General features: G+C 40.4%; 1 protein-coding gene across 1 annotated transcript; it reads right to left on the bottom strand.

The window, feature by feature from the left end:
* Window positions 1-1,872: 1,872 nt before the first annotated feature.
* On the bottom strand, window positions 1,873-16,586 carry CCDC150 (coiled-coil domain containing 150). The gene is made up of 22 exons (XM_010015344.1): window positions 16,411-16,586; window positions 15,814-16,031; window positions 15,535-15,713; window positions 14,914-14,982; window positions 14,559-14,675; window positions 13,123-13,252; window positions 12,391-12,434; window positions 11,475-11,567; window positions 10,576-10,683; window positions 9,931-10,052; window positions 9,553-9,741; window positions 9,187-9,250; window positions 8,592-8,684; window positions 7,351-7,413; window positions 6,759-6,928; window positions 6,283-6,376; window positions 5,465-5,634; window positions 4,657-4,783; window positions 3,900-4,082; window positions 3,211-3,297; window positions 2,027-2,146; window positions 1,873-1,908 (listed from the first exon to the last, which is right to left on the bottom strand). Exons 1-22 carry the CDS (start codon window positions 16,584-16,586, stop codon window positions 1,873-1,875), a joined length of 2,652 nt encoding a protein of 883 aa, XP_010013646.1.
* Window positions 16,587-16,649: the final 63 nt, after the last annotated feature.

The following is a 16,649-nucleotide window of genomic DNA, read 5'->3' as shown; positions in this document are numbered from 1 at the left end:
AGTTTTGACTGCTGTTTGCCTGAGGGTGCAGTGGAGGTAGAGAGGTATGGCTTGTACTAAGCCACCTAAGCAGCTTTACAGAGCAAGGGTGGCATAGATGCCATTTGACTTCTGATGGAACCAGCTTGGCTGGGACAAACCAAAAGCCATATTGCATAGGTCTGCTTTTAAACAGCACAATTTAATGAAGCTCAGATGTGCATTAGCTTCAATAGTGTGCTCAGCCACCCCTCATTCCTTAGAACAGCTGTTTGCTTCAAGAGGAGATTCAGGTCATGGTGAATTAGAGTCCAATGCTGTAAGTTAGAGTTTAGGTCCAAATTTCTGGAGGAGCAGAATGAGCTAATTCCAGTGTGGCCCCCAGGCTACTCCTAGGCTCCAGAGGTATGCCAGACTTCCCACCCACAAAAGTATTGCAAATAACATGTATAGACCTTACAGAAATAAATAGTACCACTGATCACAGAGGAGCTTGTGAACAGTTCTGTTGAAGCAGATCAGCATGCAGCAACTCCTGTATTAAAGCTAGGTTGTACTGAACAACATGGAAGAGTAAGCTGTGATGAAGATGAGCTGATCCTTCGTCAAACGAGTATGAAAACTGTCCATGTTACAATCATCTTCAACATATTATGATGTAAGTCAACTGCTCCTTCCCCAGTGGGTTGTTCCACAGTAGAAGAGGTTGAACAAATTCCACTAATTCTTATGACAGTAAGATGATGTGTGGTATAGCATCACACACCTAATGTGTTCCTTATATGCTTGTAAAATAGCCCAAGGCTTGTGTTCTCTCATGACCCAGGTATCATCTGCCATTAGAAGCAGCCAGTCCTGCCAGTTCCACCCTGTCCCAGTCACGTCAGCATCCAGCCACAGACACATGACTTGGTCTTTGGTCACTCACGTGAACCCTCTGCAGACCAGTCTGAGATTTGTTTTGATAGCACTTGCCAGGCCTTAGTCTACAGCTTGTTAAAGAAAAGGGATGAAAGGAAAGATGCAGCATATCAACATTCAAAGAGTAATTGTTTTGCTATAAATGGTAGTTACATCAGCCTCACAGTGCAAAGAACCTGAGTCAGAAAGACCAGGTGAGAGGTATGATTTAATTCAAATCAGAGTTTATGACTTAAACAAGCAATCCCAAGTCCCCTATATGTAGTGCCCTGTGAGCACCTTTTATCTGCAATACATTCTCAGTGCTAGAGACTTACCTAATAATGTGAGATCAACTAAAGTTCCCAGTTCCTCCAGCACCTGGGTGCTAGTTGGGAGTTTTCTGGTCGCAGCTGATGCTCTTTCTGGGCTGGGAATCACCCAGACAAGGTTGCTCATTTCCTGCCCAGCTCACGTGGCCTTCCTGGTGCTGAGCTGGAGCTGTTGGGTCTTGCTGTGCTGTCCAGGGAGGTGTGAGTGGGATGCTCTTCTTGCTTTTTCTGCTGGGAAAAGATGCCATGTTTTATGAAGCTGGTGACTGTTTGGGGAATCTCTGTCCTTACTGAAGAAGAGACTGAAGTTTCAGCAGTTTCATACATATGTCTCTAAAAAGCTAATTACATACCTCTGTAAGAACTATCAATTATGGAAAAGGCTGAGGAATCTACACAAACAAGGTAAGTGTGGCTTTTGAAAAGGTATCTGTAAAAGGCATGGATGAGGGGAAGGAGAACCAGTGAAACAGGTGAATGCAGAGAAAGAAATCTACTAGCTGCGAGCTTTCAGAAAAGTATTTGGTTAATGTGCATTAACAAAACATGTGCAATAGAGCTTTTCTAAGTACAGAAACAGTCCCTGGAAGCTATCTTGTACCTGTAATACTCCTTGCTGCTTCAGTATGTCCTTTGGCAAAAAAGGAGGAAACAAACTAAACTAGAAGAGGGGTCTGTTTTCCACCCGTGTAAGGAACTACAAAAGGAAATACAGGAAACCGTAATCTTGACTGATAAGGAGCTACCAAATACTTCCCCTGCTTATTTTCTCTGCTTCCCTCTTTGAACCAAATGTGCTTGCTTGCTTGCTTTACCTCCTTGTTGGAGCTGCTGTCTTCAGGGTTCTTTGGCTGGTGTGTTTTCACAGCTTCTAGTTGCAGGTAGTCAAACTTAGATTTGAACTGACGGTGAGCTGCTTTTATGCTACTTGTGATCTAGGCAAGACAGTGTAATTAGAACTGCAGAGAGAACAGTCAGTGCATGCTGTGCTCCAGTTCTTGAGTTCTGTGAAAGAACAGGCAGATCAGCATATGCTTTCTCTCATAATTTTTCTTATCCAATCTTTCTCCTGTACATGGAGGTAGGAGCTCTCCATGATGCCCTCCTCTATTGCTGTGAAAAGGCCGTATCAGAGAGGTCCTAACTACAAAGTTGCACCTCCCTTAGGGGGGGCAATGAAGTCAGCCCTGGTCTCTAACACAGCATAAACCATTGGGAAGAAGCAGGGGGAAAATGGATGTGGAGTACCACAAACTCCTGAGAAAGATGGGGAAGACTAACTTTGCCTGAAGAATGCTGTAGAAATACTCTCTTGCTATTAAGGTGTCTTTCTACCACAGAACAGTACTTGGGTTGACAAGCAGCATGTTAGACCTCAGGTTGGGGCACCTTTATTCCTTTTATTTTACTTTATGCTGGTTAACACCCTATAAAACTTCTAAACCCCTAGATTTTCACCCCAAACTACTATAGCAACCCATGCAATAATTTGGATATTATGGTACAGTAGTGCAAGGATAAGGTGATGCAAGGACAAATGACTTCTTAGGGTGGGTGGGTGTGTGAAATGTGGTTTTGCATGATGTCACATGTAGAGTGACACAAGAGCAGCTGAGTGGGGCAATTTACTTGGCCACAACACTTCTGTTTGGCTGGTTAATGCAGATTTCCTAAGCCTGATAAAAACAAGAGGCTGTAAGGGATAAAAGCTCTTCTTACAAGCCCCAGAAAATGGAAGTTGATTCACAGAAAAGATCAAAACAAAACTAAAGGGGTTTTTTGATTGTTTTGGGGTTGGTTTTGGTTGGTTGGTTGATTTTTATTTTTTTTTTTTTTTTTTTTTAATATGATAAATGTCACTTAGTTGAAAAGGCCATGGATGCACTTCACTCGTCACCAGGGACCTATATCTGAGATTGAGAGGGTAACTTGGTGCATATGCTGAAATACTAGCTTGTTACTTCCACTGAATTATTATTCTAATGCTAACTAGTCTCACCTGTTCTGAGTCTATGCTAGCTTCCTTCAGTTTTTCTTGTGTCTCCTCTTTACATTTCTTCAGATGTTTGACTGTTTTTTCCAGTTCCTGAGTAGAAAAAGAAGTAACATTAATTTATATGCAGTTTTTTCATGGCACAAATAAAAAATTGCGATGTAAGGGAAGGACTCTCCCACTGTAAATAGCTTAGAGTTCTGTCATATAAAACCCCCTAAAACTGTCTCCCTCTAAAGTCAGATATATAGTGAATGTATGTTAAGTTGTAACTTGAGCTTTCTGGAGCAGACACAGTAAGATTTATACGAATATCTTTTGACTGAGTTCATAAACTCTTTGTACCACCTCTTCTACAAGCCCATAGATTTTGCACAAAAATGCTTCTATGGGTGTCACTACTTTTTCATGCCATTATCACTTTACCTGACAATATAATAAAGAGGACAAATGCTACTATAAAAATCTAGTAGGGGGATGGGACTCTAGGGCATCAAATTTGATCTGGGTGTGGAGGGATGACAGGAGAAGCCATAATACTACTGTGCTATCAATCTGTTCAGAATTTGAATACAAAGTTAGTTTTATTTTCAAGTCCAGCTCCACTGCAAAGGATCAACAGCAGTCCAACTCAGAAGGAGAAGGAAGGGGTTCTCAACTAGGACATCTGCCTTTATTGAAAAACCTGTGCATACCTTTATCCTTCCTGCATTAGCTTTACAGGCCAGGCATTGTCTGACTTGAGCTCTTTGACTTTTTAGCTTTTTCCTGTAACTGGAAAAAGACTTTTCCAGCTCTGTTACTTTCAGCTGCAGCTCCCTGTTAGCACAGGAAACTTCAGCCAGTTTGGAGGATTCTTCTTCAAGGGATTTCTTTATCTAGGGGAAAGAGGAAAAAGTGAGTTCACATTAACTGACAAATTAGTTTATTCTATAAAAAATTAATAAGCACACCCAATTGATTTGCTGTATCTGAAGCATGCTACAGCACCTGGTGTTTTGACTTTAATACCCTTCTAACAAAGGCATTTGAGTAATAAGGTTTTGCTAAGCTTTGTGATCCAGTCCCCAAGAAACAAAGCAGATTTCCAAACCAGTATTTTATCCCTGGAGATTGCTATACAACCCCAGATTATCCTCTGAAAGTCAGTGGCATGACTGATAGCAATGTTTAGATGTTGTGTTCAATGAGGTAGATAGTTTTGGGGGATATAGAGTGGTACTTGAGAGAGTGAAGAGAGCACAGATATCGCTGCAGATGGCCACTAAAGTGCCTGTCCACAACACGACAGAATTCTGTTTTTTGTATAAAAGTGATGGATAATTCCACGATGAATGGAAAATGAGACAAATAGTTGTCATGAGCTGCTCTTGTTCTGTTGGAAAATGGTAAAGCAGACCTCTTCCTCTGGCAGACATTCACTGAAATCTTCTAATTTCTATCCCTTCTCACCTCAGCAGATTCATGACATGTGGCTTTCCTGGAAGCCGCTTGTTCAGTTTGAAGCTGCTGCTTCAAAGGCTCTAAGTGTGCAGCACATGTCTTTTCCTCTGGCCTGTCTTTTTCCGTTAACTCTTCCCTTTAAAGAGCAGAGACAAATTCAGTTAATCGCGTTTGTATTTGCTTTATTTTTTTAAACACAAGAATAGGAAAGACAATTCAATTGTAAATACTTTTGGATATACTCTCTGCACCACTGCTGTTTAAAGATAGGAATGTGTTTTCTAGTATTTCATATTCCATTTATTTAAAAAGAAGTTCAAAATACCTATATAAGGTAAACAGATTTTTTGGTAAAAACTACTTTAGGACAACTTACTTCCTTTCAGAAATTGCTAAGCCTGTTTAGACAAAGGATAATGAGGAAACTCAGACCACACCTACACTTAGGTTTGAGGTTTTACTTACAGACATTCAATCTTGGGTGGGGAATTTAAACAGCTATTCTCTGCTGTCCTTGCTAAAGCTACTGCAGGCCACTTCAAAAGCGGAAGTGGTATCTGCTATCCTCAGGGAAAAGCTCTGTGGAAAAGTGCCATAATGTCCCTGGTAAGCAGTTCCTCAGTATAGCTGAGTAGGTCAGAGTCATTATGGGAATGAATGAAAGAGCCTGTTTCTATAGCTCTGCGTGAACCTATCTTGATCATGTTGCTGGCTCAGCATACACTCAATGCTGATATTGATGGATGAGTAAAGCCATAAAGCTCTGATGTTAGTGTATTGTTTCTCTTCAAGTATAGTATTATGGATTTGCTCTTACCTGCAGATCATCAGCTGCTGATTCTCTGTTTCTTTACTTTTCAGTTCACATTGAGTTTGGATCAGCTTGCTCTGCAGGGTGTTACTGACCTGCAAAACTTCTTCCAAACAAACAACAAGTTTCTTCTTGTCTGTTCTAGCTGTTTCTAGTGCCTTACAAAGTGGTTCCACCTGTTCAGTAACAAAAAATCAGATTTATACTTACCCAAATGAAAAGCTTAGAAAGGACCATTTTTTTTCCCTTTCCCAGTCAGTATCAACTTAGAGGAAGTAACAGTGTATTCATCAACTGTCCGATTACACATGTCCTAAGGACAGGCATCTAGATGGGAAACCTTACCATGCCAATTCACTGACTGGCTTAGTCAGAAGGATCTGAACAACTTGTCATATAGGCATGGCTTTCCTGGAAAAAAGTGTTCTTTGCCAATAGTGACTGTGTTTGGGTTGTGAAGTAATCTTTCTGATACCAAGTATTATGAGGAGGGATGACAGCAATTCCTTGGACTCCTTCCTCCTCCATTCTAGTAAGAAAAAAAATCAGTGTAATAAACTTCCAAAATATCTGTTCATATTATGTATCCAGCTGCAGACTGTAAAACCTTCACCTGTGCCAAGGAATCTTTCTTTAGAGGAGGTGCTTGCCTCCTTCAACACTGGGATAATGATTTCCCTGTTCCACAGCCCAAAGTGGATAGAATATTTTTGCCTTGATTCACATGACTGTCACACCATATTGTATTCAGAAAAAGAAAAGGTACTTGGCTCAACACCAAAAATGCAGCAGTGGCTGTTGCTATGGAAAGATGTGGTCTCTACCTGGCTCTGGTGCTGCCTTCCAATGGCAACCACTTTGGCTTGGCAATGTTTCAGTTTTCTTTCCAACATCTGTATCTTCTGTTGAGTCTGGCTCCTGAAAATGGAAATTGGATTATAAGATTATGCATTAAGTCAATCTGTGCACATCTCCTCTGAAGAGGAGACCATCCCACAGTTTGGTTCTCTACCTTAACCGTATTAAGTTCTGCCTGTCAGTGAAGTTAAATTGGTTTTTACCTACTTTTCACAGGATGCACAAGGCCTGCCAAGCTTGCAGAGTTAGCTACAAGCACTTGGTGTACTTGGTTCACTGGTACTAAGTTTGTTTCAGTGTTGCAGGAAAGGAGAAAGGAAACTTCTCAAACAAATTTGTTGTATAGCTTATTAGCCAGAGCCATGGGGAAGATGCCACTCTTCAACTTGAAGTCTTCACCACACTGCTGATAGACCACTAAAACAGTATCAGTTTCACTTACTTGTCTCTTCTGAGGTTGTTGATTTCAGTGTCCTTATGTGCCAGCTCAGTTTGTACCACATCCAGAAGTGCCTTCATCTTGTTATGAGACGCTAATGCACGCTCCAGCATGGCTGTTGCCTTACTGCTGTCATCCTTTGCTGTGTCCAGCTGGTGCTGCAGGCTTGCCACCTGCAGTACATGAAATCATTAGAACAAGGAGCAGGAAAATCAGTCATCTATTTGAGTTTTATTAAAGGGTTCTTTTATACGTAACCTATATGCTTGCAGCAGTGCCAAGAGTATGGAATGCTTCCGAACATGGAAGTAAGAAATGGTTCTTAGCCATCCTACTTATTCACACATTAAGCAATTGAATAATCACAAATCATAGAGATACTACATTAACAGCATTTTGTCACCCTATAAGTATGAGCAGGAACGAAGATGACTTTGATACAGAACTCTCAATAGATGTGCTTGACAGTACACAAATTAAGTAGAGAAGATCAATAAGCACTTCCCTCCAAATTAAGTACCAAAGAGCTAAGATTAAGCAACCTTATCTTAGGTTGTTTCACTTTTGAGCTGATAAATAGGATGCTGAGAGGTACCTGAAGTTTTCCTTTGTCACAGGTCAGTTTATTCTTGCTGTCAGTCAGCTCTGCCAGCACTTGTTGCATCTGCTGCTGGGCATACTGAGGAAAAAAACCAGCAGACATCACCATTCCATAGGAAAAACAAGGCAAAAAGCAACAAAAAAAGTACTTAGTGTCTTGTTTCTCTCTGAGTATTTTAACTTTCATCTGTTGCTTGAGGTACAAATTCTCAATTAGGTGAAACACTAAAACAGATATTAAAAAAGTAAGTAATACAAATGGCATTAATTTCTGTAAGACAGCTTAATCTTTAGGAAGAGCTGCTCAAATTGGTACAACCTTCCAGATGGCCACGATAAGGCCACTGTCATAGAGCAGAGGCAACAAAATGGGAGAGATGAAAGAAACCTTTGACAACAGGAAACAGAGAAGCAATAATAACTAGAAGAATGAGAAGGCACGTGCAGAATTAAAATAACTTGGTAAAGAGTAAAATAATAAGCTACTTTTTAAGGTTCTGAATGCTCTATTGATTCATATTCTGTAACTGATGACTGCCAAAGGAGTTCTGTGTTAGACAGAAAGAGGATATACGTATGTTACAGACTGCAGAAATGTGACTTTATCAAATAACAAACATTCAAAAGGTGTTTCAGTTAATTCTTCTTTAGGATTGTGATGTAAGGACCTTATCAGTAGCTAAGTGTTTCTTAGGGTCTCCAACAAACACAACTGCTCATTACATCTAACACTGTAAAAGCACTGGTAGCACAGTATCACTAAGCTTTTGCTCAACCTTTCTGGAACCAGTCAAATATTGTGATATTGGTGACTGAGAGTAGTGAGAAATAATGGAATGGGAACAAGTTAAAAAGAGGAATGATATCCCAAGTGAAGAGTTGTCCCCAAAATGCATAAAATTGTTGTTAATACCTTCCCAGTATACATAAGCTGAATATACATTTACAGATATACAAGCTGTATGCCTGTATTAGGAAACGGAATGCAGTCAGGATTTTAATGACATATCTAAATCTCCAGTACCTGAAGCCCTATAGAGTCCTCTTAGCTCATCCCACATAGACGTCTAAAAACATGGAGTAACATTTGAGATATCCTTTCATTTTTTTCCCCTTTTTGATTCCTTAATTTCATCAGCCACTCTCCGGAAAATACAGATGCTTCAAAGAGCACCTTGATTCCTCCTAGTTACTTCTCCATCAGGTCACCAGTTAACCACTTCTTTAGTGGCTTACCTGCTCATGTACCAGCGCAGCCAAGTGATTCAATAGCCTCTTCTTCTCTTGCTCTAGTGTTTGCAAAGTGAATTTCATTGAAATAATTTCTAGCTACAAACAAGAAAATAAACACTAATTGTACCCCTTCAAGATTTCCACAGTCACAATATCACAAAACCTTAGCACTACACATGGATTAGATACAGTCTTCCCACTTTAGAAAGCAATTCTACAACAGTGAAAGAATCATACTAACTTCAGTCACGACACTAAGGAATTTCTCATTCATACCACAAACTCTACCTTTCCTTTTCCAGGCTATGCGTATGTAAGGAATCTACACAGGTAAACAGCTACCAGAAGCTGAAAATTATTTATCACTTGCGATAGTAGCATAACAAGCTTAACAGGGCCTTGTGCAGATAGCAGTAAAGTTGCTGCTCCAAAGGACACATCCATAGAGACAAGAAAAATATCAACCAGCAAAGTGAATAGTATGGTTATGGTGAATATTATAGTGTTTAGCAATAATTGAGAGATTAGGCAAAATGAAAGCAAAACTTGAGAGAGACAATACTAAATTTAAAGAACAGCAATATATATTGCAAGATACCTCATTCTCTGTTTTTAGTACTTCCAGTTTATTCCTTTCTTGTACTGTTTCATTTGCTCTTGTCCTTATCTGTCAAAAGAAATGTGAAATTATTGTCACCTGAAAACATCTAGATTCATAGAAATACTACACATCTTCAGAACAGTTGATCCGAATGTTGTAAGTCAGGTTCAAAGTTCAGAAATAGTATCTGCAACGCTGCCCTGTCTTCTCTCCCTTTTCATGCTTCTGAGAGGAGACATTACAAGTCAAAATGCAAGCATAGTTGGGAGAGCATGTCACGCTGGCTATTGCAACAGTATGTCAGTAAGAACCCTAGGGGTGTGGGTCTGAAAGCAGCCTTCAAGAATGTAGTTTTAAAACTACGTTTTCTGTACCTCCTGTTGAAGATATTCCTTTTCTGCCAGCAGAGATCTTTTCTCTTGCAAAGCTGTCTCAAGTTCATCTTGCAGTCTAGCAACAGTACGTTCCAGAAGCTGTCTCTGTGTGGCTGCTGCCTTCTCAGCAAGGCTTGCCTTCAGCCTGTATTTGCCATGCTCTGTACGCAAGGCCTCCCTAAAGAAAGAAGAAATAGCCAAGCTGGAGTTCTAGCACAATAGAAGCACAGAAGATGGCCTTCATATCAAATACCAAACTGGCCCTTCTGTATTACTAAGTGACAAGTGCTAGAGAAGCAGAAATCAAGGTGGTGAGAATACAATGGAGGAAGGGGGGAAAGAGGCTGCAGACAAGAAAACTCCTCACAGCTCTTTTTGAAGCTGAGACCTCTCATGGTGCACACTCTGCAGCTCTCCGAGAATGTTGTTGTGGGCAGCATTCAGAAGCAAGTTTTGCTCTTGCAGCTTATGTGTCTTGTCTTGTTCTGCCTAAAGGGGAAAAATGACCCAGGCAATAACACCAACATCAGAATGATGAAGGATGAGTAATTAACTTACAAAGCTGTTCATTTGTCATTGAGCTCCTGCAACATCCCTGTAAGTTCTGCATATTGTGGTGTGCTGCTTCTTGAATAGGGTGTCAAAGCTGAGTTCACCTTACCTAGCTTTTATGTATATATATTTTTAATCTCAGATCCTTATTACTTCCACTTAACTTCTGCTTTTACAGTACTTAAAATACCCATTAATTCGTATGTTCCTCTTTCTTAGTAGTTGTTACAGGATGTATTTGTAATTAGTATTATCACATTAACACTCTCTCCCCAAAACATATGACCTCTTTGTATTGAAAATAAATCTTTGCAAAGAAGGACACTAACACTTTATTGAACTTCCATTGCTGTATGTGAAGTATTTTACTGTGTTCCCACAGATTATCAGTATTAGGAATTAGTCTTTTGTCTAACATCTGAGCTACAAACTTTCTCGGACTTTAACAGTAGGCTCATACCTTAAGCACAGTCTGATGGTCTGAAATGAGTTTAGCATTCTCCATGGCAACACTTTGGAGTGTGGTGCTGAGCTCTGAGCATTGCTGGCTTAAGCGATCATTAAGGACCTGGTTAGAGAGGAGGAGGAGGATGACAAACACGTTTTCAGGGGGTTGGGGCTTTTTTATCTGCATAGGAGCCTGTCAGAAACTTCTAAAAAATCTCTTGCAGATGTGGAAAAATCTATTTTAGGTAGAAAGTCTCAAAGAAAAATTTGTTTAAGTAGTCCCTACTTGTGGAAGACTTATTCCAAGGTGTTAAAAGTTTACAGTAATGTGGAAGAAAGAGAACGTAGTTTAAACTACCCATCAAGCATTATCACTTACTAGTTTTGAAGTTCAGGAAAAAGTAATGTTTCTAAGGCAAAAAAGACAAAAATTGAATACAGACCCCTACTAATTTCATAGTTGGTTATCTACAGATAAAGATGAAATTGAACCTTTTGCCCCAAGAGACAGAGGAAAGTTCAGTCAACCAGGTACTCCATGTTTGACTCATTAATAGAAACATACTCCTGTAGAATCTACAGGTGCAAAGGAATATAAATGTACCACTTCAAGGGTAGATAGAAGAGGGAGCAGCAGTAGCCCTACACGTCCTGGCCCCTGAAGCAGACACTTTCAAAAATACCTGATTCAAAATAAGTATTGGGAGGAACATTTTCCAGCCTTAAGGCTAGGAAATCTGGAACAGTTACCTAGGCTAGTGATTGAATTAGCCTGCATTACCAGAGTGCATTAAATTGTCTCCTCACCTGCATTTGAGGCTTCCCATTAATGTATAATCATTTCTCACTGTAATCACTTGTTTTGTTATGCTTTATTTCCATCTTAAAAACAAGAATAACTATTCTCATTACCTGTACTTTCTCTGCTGTCTCTCCCAATGTGGTCATTTTAGACTGAAGCTGCAGGTTCTCCTTGCGTTCTTTACTTAAGGACAGCTGTGCATTCTAAGGGGCAATAAAACGGAACACTAAGAGAAAAATTTAAGTGTCATTTAGTCAGACACTTCACAAATATCAAATCTTTGTTTTGTACTTGCCTATTTCCTTAAGCTATTGTCACATCACCATGTGTTCTTGCAAGCACTGGGCATGGCTCATATAATACAAGCCTCTTTCCAAAATATGAAATACCCAAAGTGGTACCTGCTGTAACTTGGCTTTGAAAGTTGAGGGTGACTTCATATCCTTCTGAGCTCAAACTTGTTAGTCTCCAGTATAATTAATCTCAACACTTCTGAGCTTAAGAGACCTCCCTGCCAGAAGTGGTACAATTCACAAATTGAGGAAGCCTTTGCCAGCATTATGAGACTCCATGGCTCAGCTGAACTTTTACCTCATCTTACTGAAACTTCCTCTTTCAGAGAAGACTTCAGACAGCAGCTACACTCCCTCCATAGGAGTAACATACCTCCTCACCCATTCAGTAGCCAGTTGACCAAGGTTCTGATTTTTTTCTGTAGTATCAATCACCAACCCATCTATCTCCTTTATATGCAGTACCTTTGCAACCACAACTGTGTTTCGGGGCCAGTTCTAGCTTTTCAAGGCAGGCATTCGTATCAGGGTTTTGATGTTTCAGTAGAATATGAAAGCCCCAAAATAGTAAACCAATAAAATAAGACATTCAATGGTTAGTAGCCTTGGTGACACTTGGCATTTGTCTACATAAAACTTCTGCCTCTGAATATGGTACATTTGAAAGGCCTCGCATAGGCTGTTCTGATCTTTATTTAGATATTTTCCTCACCAATACTTGTTTACAACTTACTTTTGTTTCTTCACCAAGCTGGGAAATGATACAGTTCCTGGAGTCTAAAAATAGAAAAGAATGTCAGGGCAGACTTTGTTATCTGTTTGGTAATTTTAAAAGGTGACATTTTGATTTAAAGTTTGAGTTTAGCTGAGTTACTGAATATGCCACAAACAGGTAAGACTGCTACAGATACGTTGTTTAATACTTTCCTTGACAACTTCAGTATTTCAGCAAAACAACTTTGAAAAACTGATTCCATAGAGTAATTGTAATTTATTTATTTTTTAAATTAAGCATGTCATCATGCCAGCCTCCTCCACATACCACTTCTGTGATTGATTCAGCAAGTCAAATAACACTACGGATCTTACTCTGTTGTCAAGCGTGTAAGAAACTGATATGTGCCAACTATAACCCACAGCCCCTAAACAACATTTCTGTGCATTGATAAAGAGCAGTAGTTAGATCAGATTCGTGCTAAACCACACAGATTTAAACCCAGAAGCATTTTTTGTTGGAATTTGAATCAACCTGCCTATATTAGCTAGCCTCTTACTCTGCTGTGCTGCATAACATACTGGAAAAATAGGAAGACAGCAAAAGACAATTCAGCATGAGCAGGGTAGGGAGGGAATCAAGGGCTCACTCAGAAGTTTCTTCAAGTAACAGGTCTGGTGCTTGTTTCTTCTCACTGTGGAAGCAGTCAGAGAAGGGCTAAGAGGATGTGACAAGAATCCACTGTCATACCCAGCTCAGCTTTCAGTTGTGTGCACTGTTGCTCCAGCTGTGCAGCTCTTTTCTCCTCCTCTTGCAGCCTCACTCGGGCTAGCTGGACATCTTTACACAAGTTGTGGCAGTCCTGCTGTAGTATCTGTACCTGCAATGATATTACATATTATTCTTTAAGATGCGGAATTCAGTCAGGCAAACCTAACCAGATTTCAGAGGCTGAAAAGTTAATCTAAGTGGAAAAGATATAGCCTGGTCAGCTTCTCCTCTCTGCTCATCCCTGTCTTATGCAGAAGATGTTTATGGCAAGGAACTCTACAGATTTCTATATGTAACACAGTGTATGTGTGCTTATAATCATGATAGGCAGAAAAGAACATGCTATTGAAGATGAAGGTGAATGCAACATGGTCAACTATACCCATCAGCAAGTGACAGATTAATGAAACTAAGCCTTTGTTTCTTCCATGATATATATAATTCATACAGTTCAATCAGATCTCCATCATCTTTCTACTTCTGCTGTAGAACACAAAGAAAATAAAAGGCACGTAGGGTAAAAAATAACCCCAAATTGGTAATTTCTAACAGAACTTTGTATGTTTCGGAAACAAAGAGACCTTGATGATTATCAAAAAATAAAAACCCTAACAACAAAGCTCAGTTTTTCAAGTTTTGATACTTTGCTGTTTGCTTTATCCTTACTAAACTGTTGCTATGAATTCAGAAGTATTAGAGTGACTGCATGTGGCTGGTGTGTGCATATGCATGCAGAGTTAAGTGAATTATGTGTAAGTCAGTTCATTTCTACTATGAACTATCGCCCCTCCCCACCCTCCAAAATAGCTAGATAATACAAATACAGCTGAAAACAAAAATCTAGCTTTGTCGTTATGGCAGTTAATGATGAAAGCATTCTTACTCCAAGAAAGGCTATGATCTCAACAGAATATTTTTCTATTTATTGGTACCTCAATTATAAAGAGGTTTGTACAGCCTGGTGAAGAAGAGGTTAAGGCAGGATCCAGTTGTGACCCACAAATCTGAGTAGCAGTTATAAACATTAGGAAGTCATATTCATTTTCAGTTGCACTGAATGAATTTAAGAAGGGGCAGTGGTCCCAAATTTAAGCTTGGAGTGTTCAGACTGGATGTCAGAAAAAAATATTAACTGGAACATTATGACAGTACTATCAGAAATGCCTACAGCAGCCATGGAATCGGAGTCTTTGAACAGTGCTGCTGAACAAATCCACCAATGCCCCAGTCCAGTGTTAGTGATATTTCTACTTTGAACAGGAAGTTTCACTACATGATGTCTTCTGATCAACCTCTGTACAAAATGTTGTAGTTATGAAGTGTTACAACTGATTTCTAAGAACAACATCCAAGTTCTTGCTCTTGGATGAAACAGAAGATGAAAACAGACACAAAAGACTGAAAGTTTCTCAAACCTGCTTTCGTTCTGCTTCTACTATTGCTTCCATGTCCTGTACATAACACTGCACAGTTGCATGGGATTCCTCCAGAGACTCCCGCAGGCTGATCTCCTGGGAAAGCCGTTCTGTGAGCTAGAAAAATAAACACTTTCTGGCCCAGGTCTAATTAAGTAGATTGCACAAATACTTCAAGATCATATATGAAAGATGTTCTGTCTGGGTATTTAGTTATGAGCACGGCTGGCAGGTTCTTTTGGGTTGTGCACATTCCAAAATTCTACCCAGAATTTTATTTAAGAATCACCTTCTTCAAATCTTTAAGTATTAGGCAAATTTAGCCTCCTACTGAGCTCCTTGCTCCCGTACTTACCTCCTGAAGTCTACAGTTAATCTTCTGTTTTGTGTTCCTCAGTTCCTCAGCTGCAATTACTACATCCATCTAAAGAAAATGAAAGGAACAGATATTTTTATCCTGGCATGTTCATAACTATTGCAAAAGCAATGGGTATTATAGAACACAACTGCCATACTAACACCCAGAACTTGATTTCTATCTCCAGCCTCATGTTCTCTGTTCTGAAGCACTGAATATGAGTGCAAGCGCTAAGAAGCAACACATTCTTTAATACAATTAATGAGATTGAGTGACATACTCCATTGGAATTCTCTTCAGGTGAAGTAGTAACAGAAGTATAAGACTGAAACACCAGAGAAATTCCTGGAAAAACGGAAAAGCTTGGATGGGATGAACCGAAGTCATAAAGATGAGAGAATTACAAATCCTCAATATTTTTATCCTTGATTTCCTATGTGATTTTTTTTTTTTTAATTGATTCTCCTTATCAAAAGTGTTTGCTCTTACTACCAACAATATAACATAGATTCCCTTTTCCAGCTGGAATATATGTCCTGTTTAACTATGTCAAAGATTAACGTACTTAAAAACGAGTCTGTTCATGCTTGAAACTATTGGAAGCTCATAATCTTTTACCTTGGATGAAGTTGTAATCTCCAGAGCAGTACCCAGTCTCCGAACTTCCTCTCTTGCCTTTTCTTCAGCCTCTTTCACATCACTCAGATGCTGGTGCAACTTCACTGCTTCTTGCTGTACAGTCTTCATTTCTTGCAAATGCTCCTTGTGGAGTGCATTCAGGTGCTGCTCCAACTGGGCTGCACCCGAAAAGGCAAAAAGTTTTAATTGACAGAAAAAGGAATTGTAGGGATAATGAAGAACGAGGTAATACATGCACCTTCCCCCCCTTTTTACTACCTGTGTGCTTGGAATTCAGTTCCTTTTCTGCCTGCAGCTGGAAGACGTTTGATTTCAGTGTCTGCACAACACTCTCTAACCGACACATTCGATTCACCAGCTTCTCACAGTTCTTCCACAGTGTATTTTCTCCCACAAATGCTACCCTAGCCTGCACAGGGCTAATGGCTGGGTGACAAGCGGGTGCTTCTGAGGTCTCCGAGTGGAAATTATCAAGGCTGAAAAGGAGAAAAGACTGACCTACTCTGTATGCAAACCCACCTGACATTGCATGTATGCATTACAGATGTGATTAGATTAGAAACCACGTTTCACAGAGCTGGAAGGTTTCCAGTGACCCCAGACTGCTGTAGCCTGTTCTTGCTGATGCTGCCAGCACCAGCTCCCTCATGGTGAGAAGAACAAAGCATGACAAAGACGTGCAAAGAGGACCAAGAAGAGGAAAATTAATTAATATCCCAAATTCCAACTCACAGAATGATTTGGGTTGGAAGGGACCTTAAAGATCATTTTATTCCAACCCCCTTTCGTAGCCGGGGGCACCTTCCCCTAGACCAGGTTGATCAAGGGCAAAATCTTACCCTGCTTCCTCCCTACCTCTTGCCATCGATGCCGAGCTCCTCCAGGTCTCGCACCAGCGTGCTGGTTTGCTCCTCCACCACCCTCATCCTCAGGTGGAGCACCATGAAGGCCTCCGGCACGGTCACCCTCACTCTCGTGGGCGCGATGGTCGGCCTGGCCACTGCCGCCCTGGGGGGACCCGCAAGAGCCATGGCGGAGGTACCCGAGCACGGCCCCGCTCCAGAACCTGGGACAAGGCCCCCGGCGGCGCCTGC

This window comes from Nestor notabilis, unplaced genomic scaffold (assembly GCF_000696875.1).
Source record: "Nestor notabilis isolate BGI_N333 unplaced genomic scaffold, ASM69687v1 scaffold33115, whole genome shotgun sequence".
In the NCBI taxonomy this organism is placed as follows: domain Eukaryota; kingdom Metazoa; phylum Chordata; class Aves; order Psittaciformes; family Psittacidae; genus Nestor; species Nestor notabilis.
Note: the sequence above shows the minus strand (reverse complement) of the source record. Positions and strands in the feature narration are given on the sequence as shown.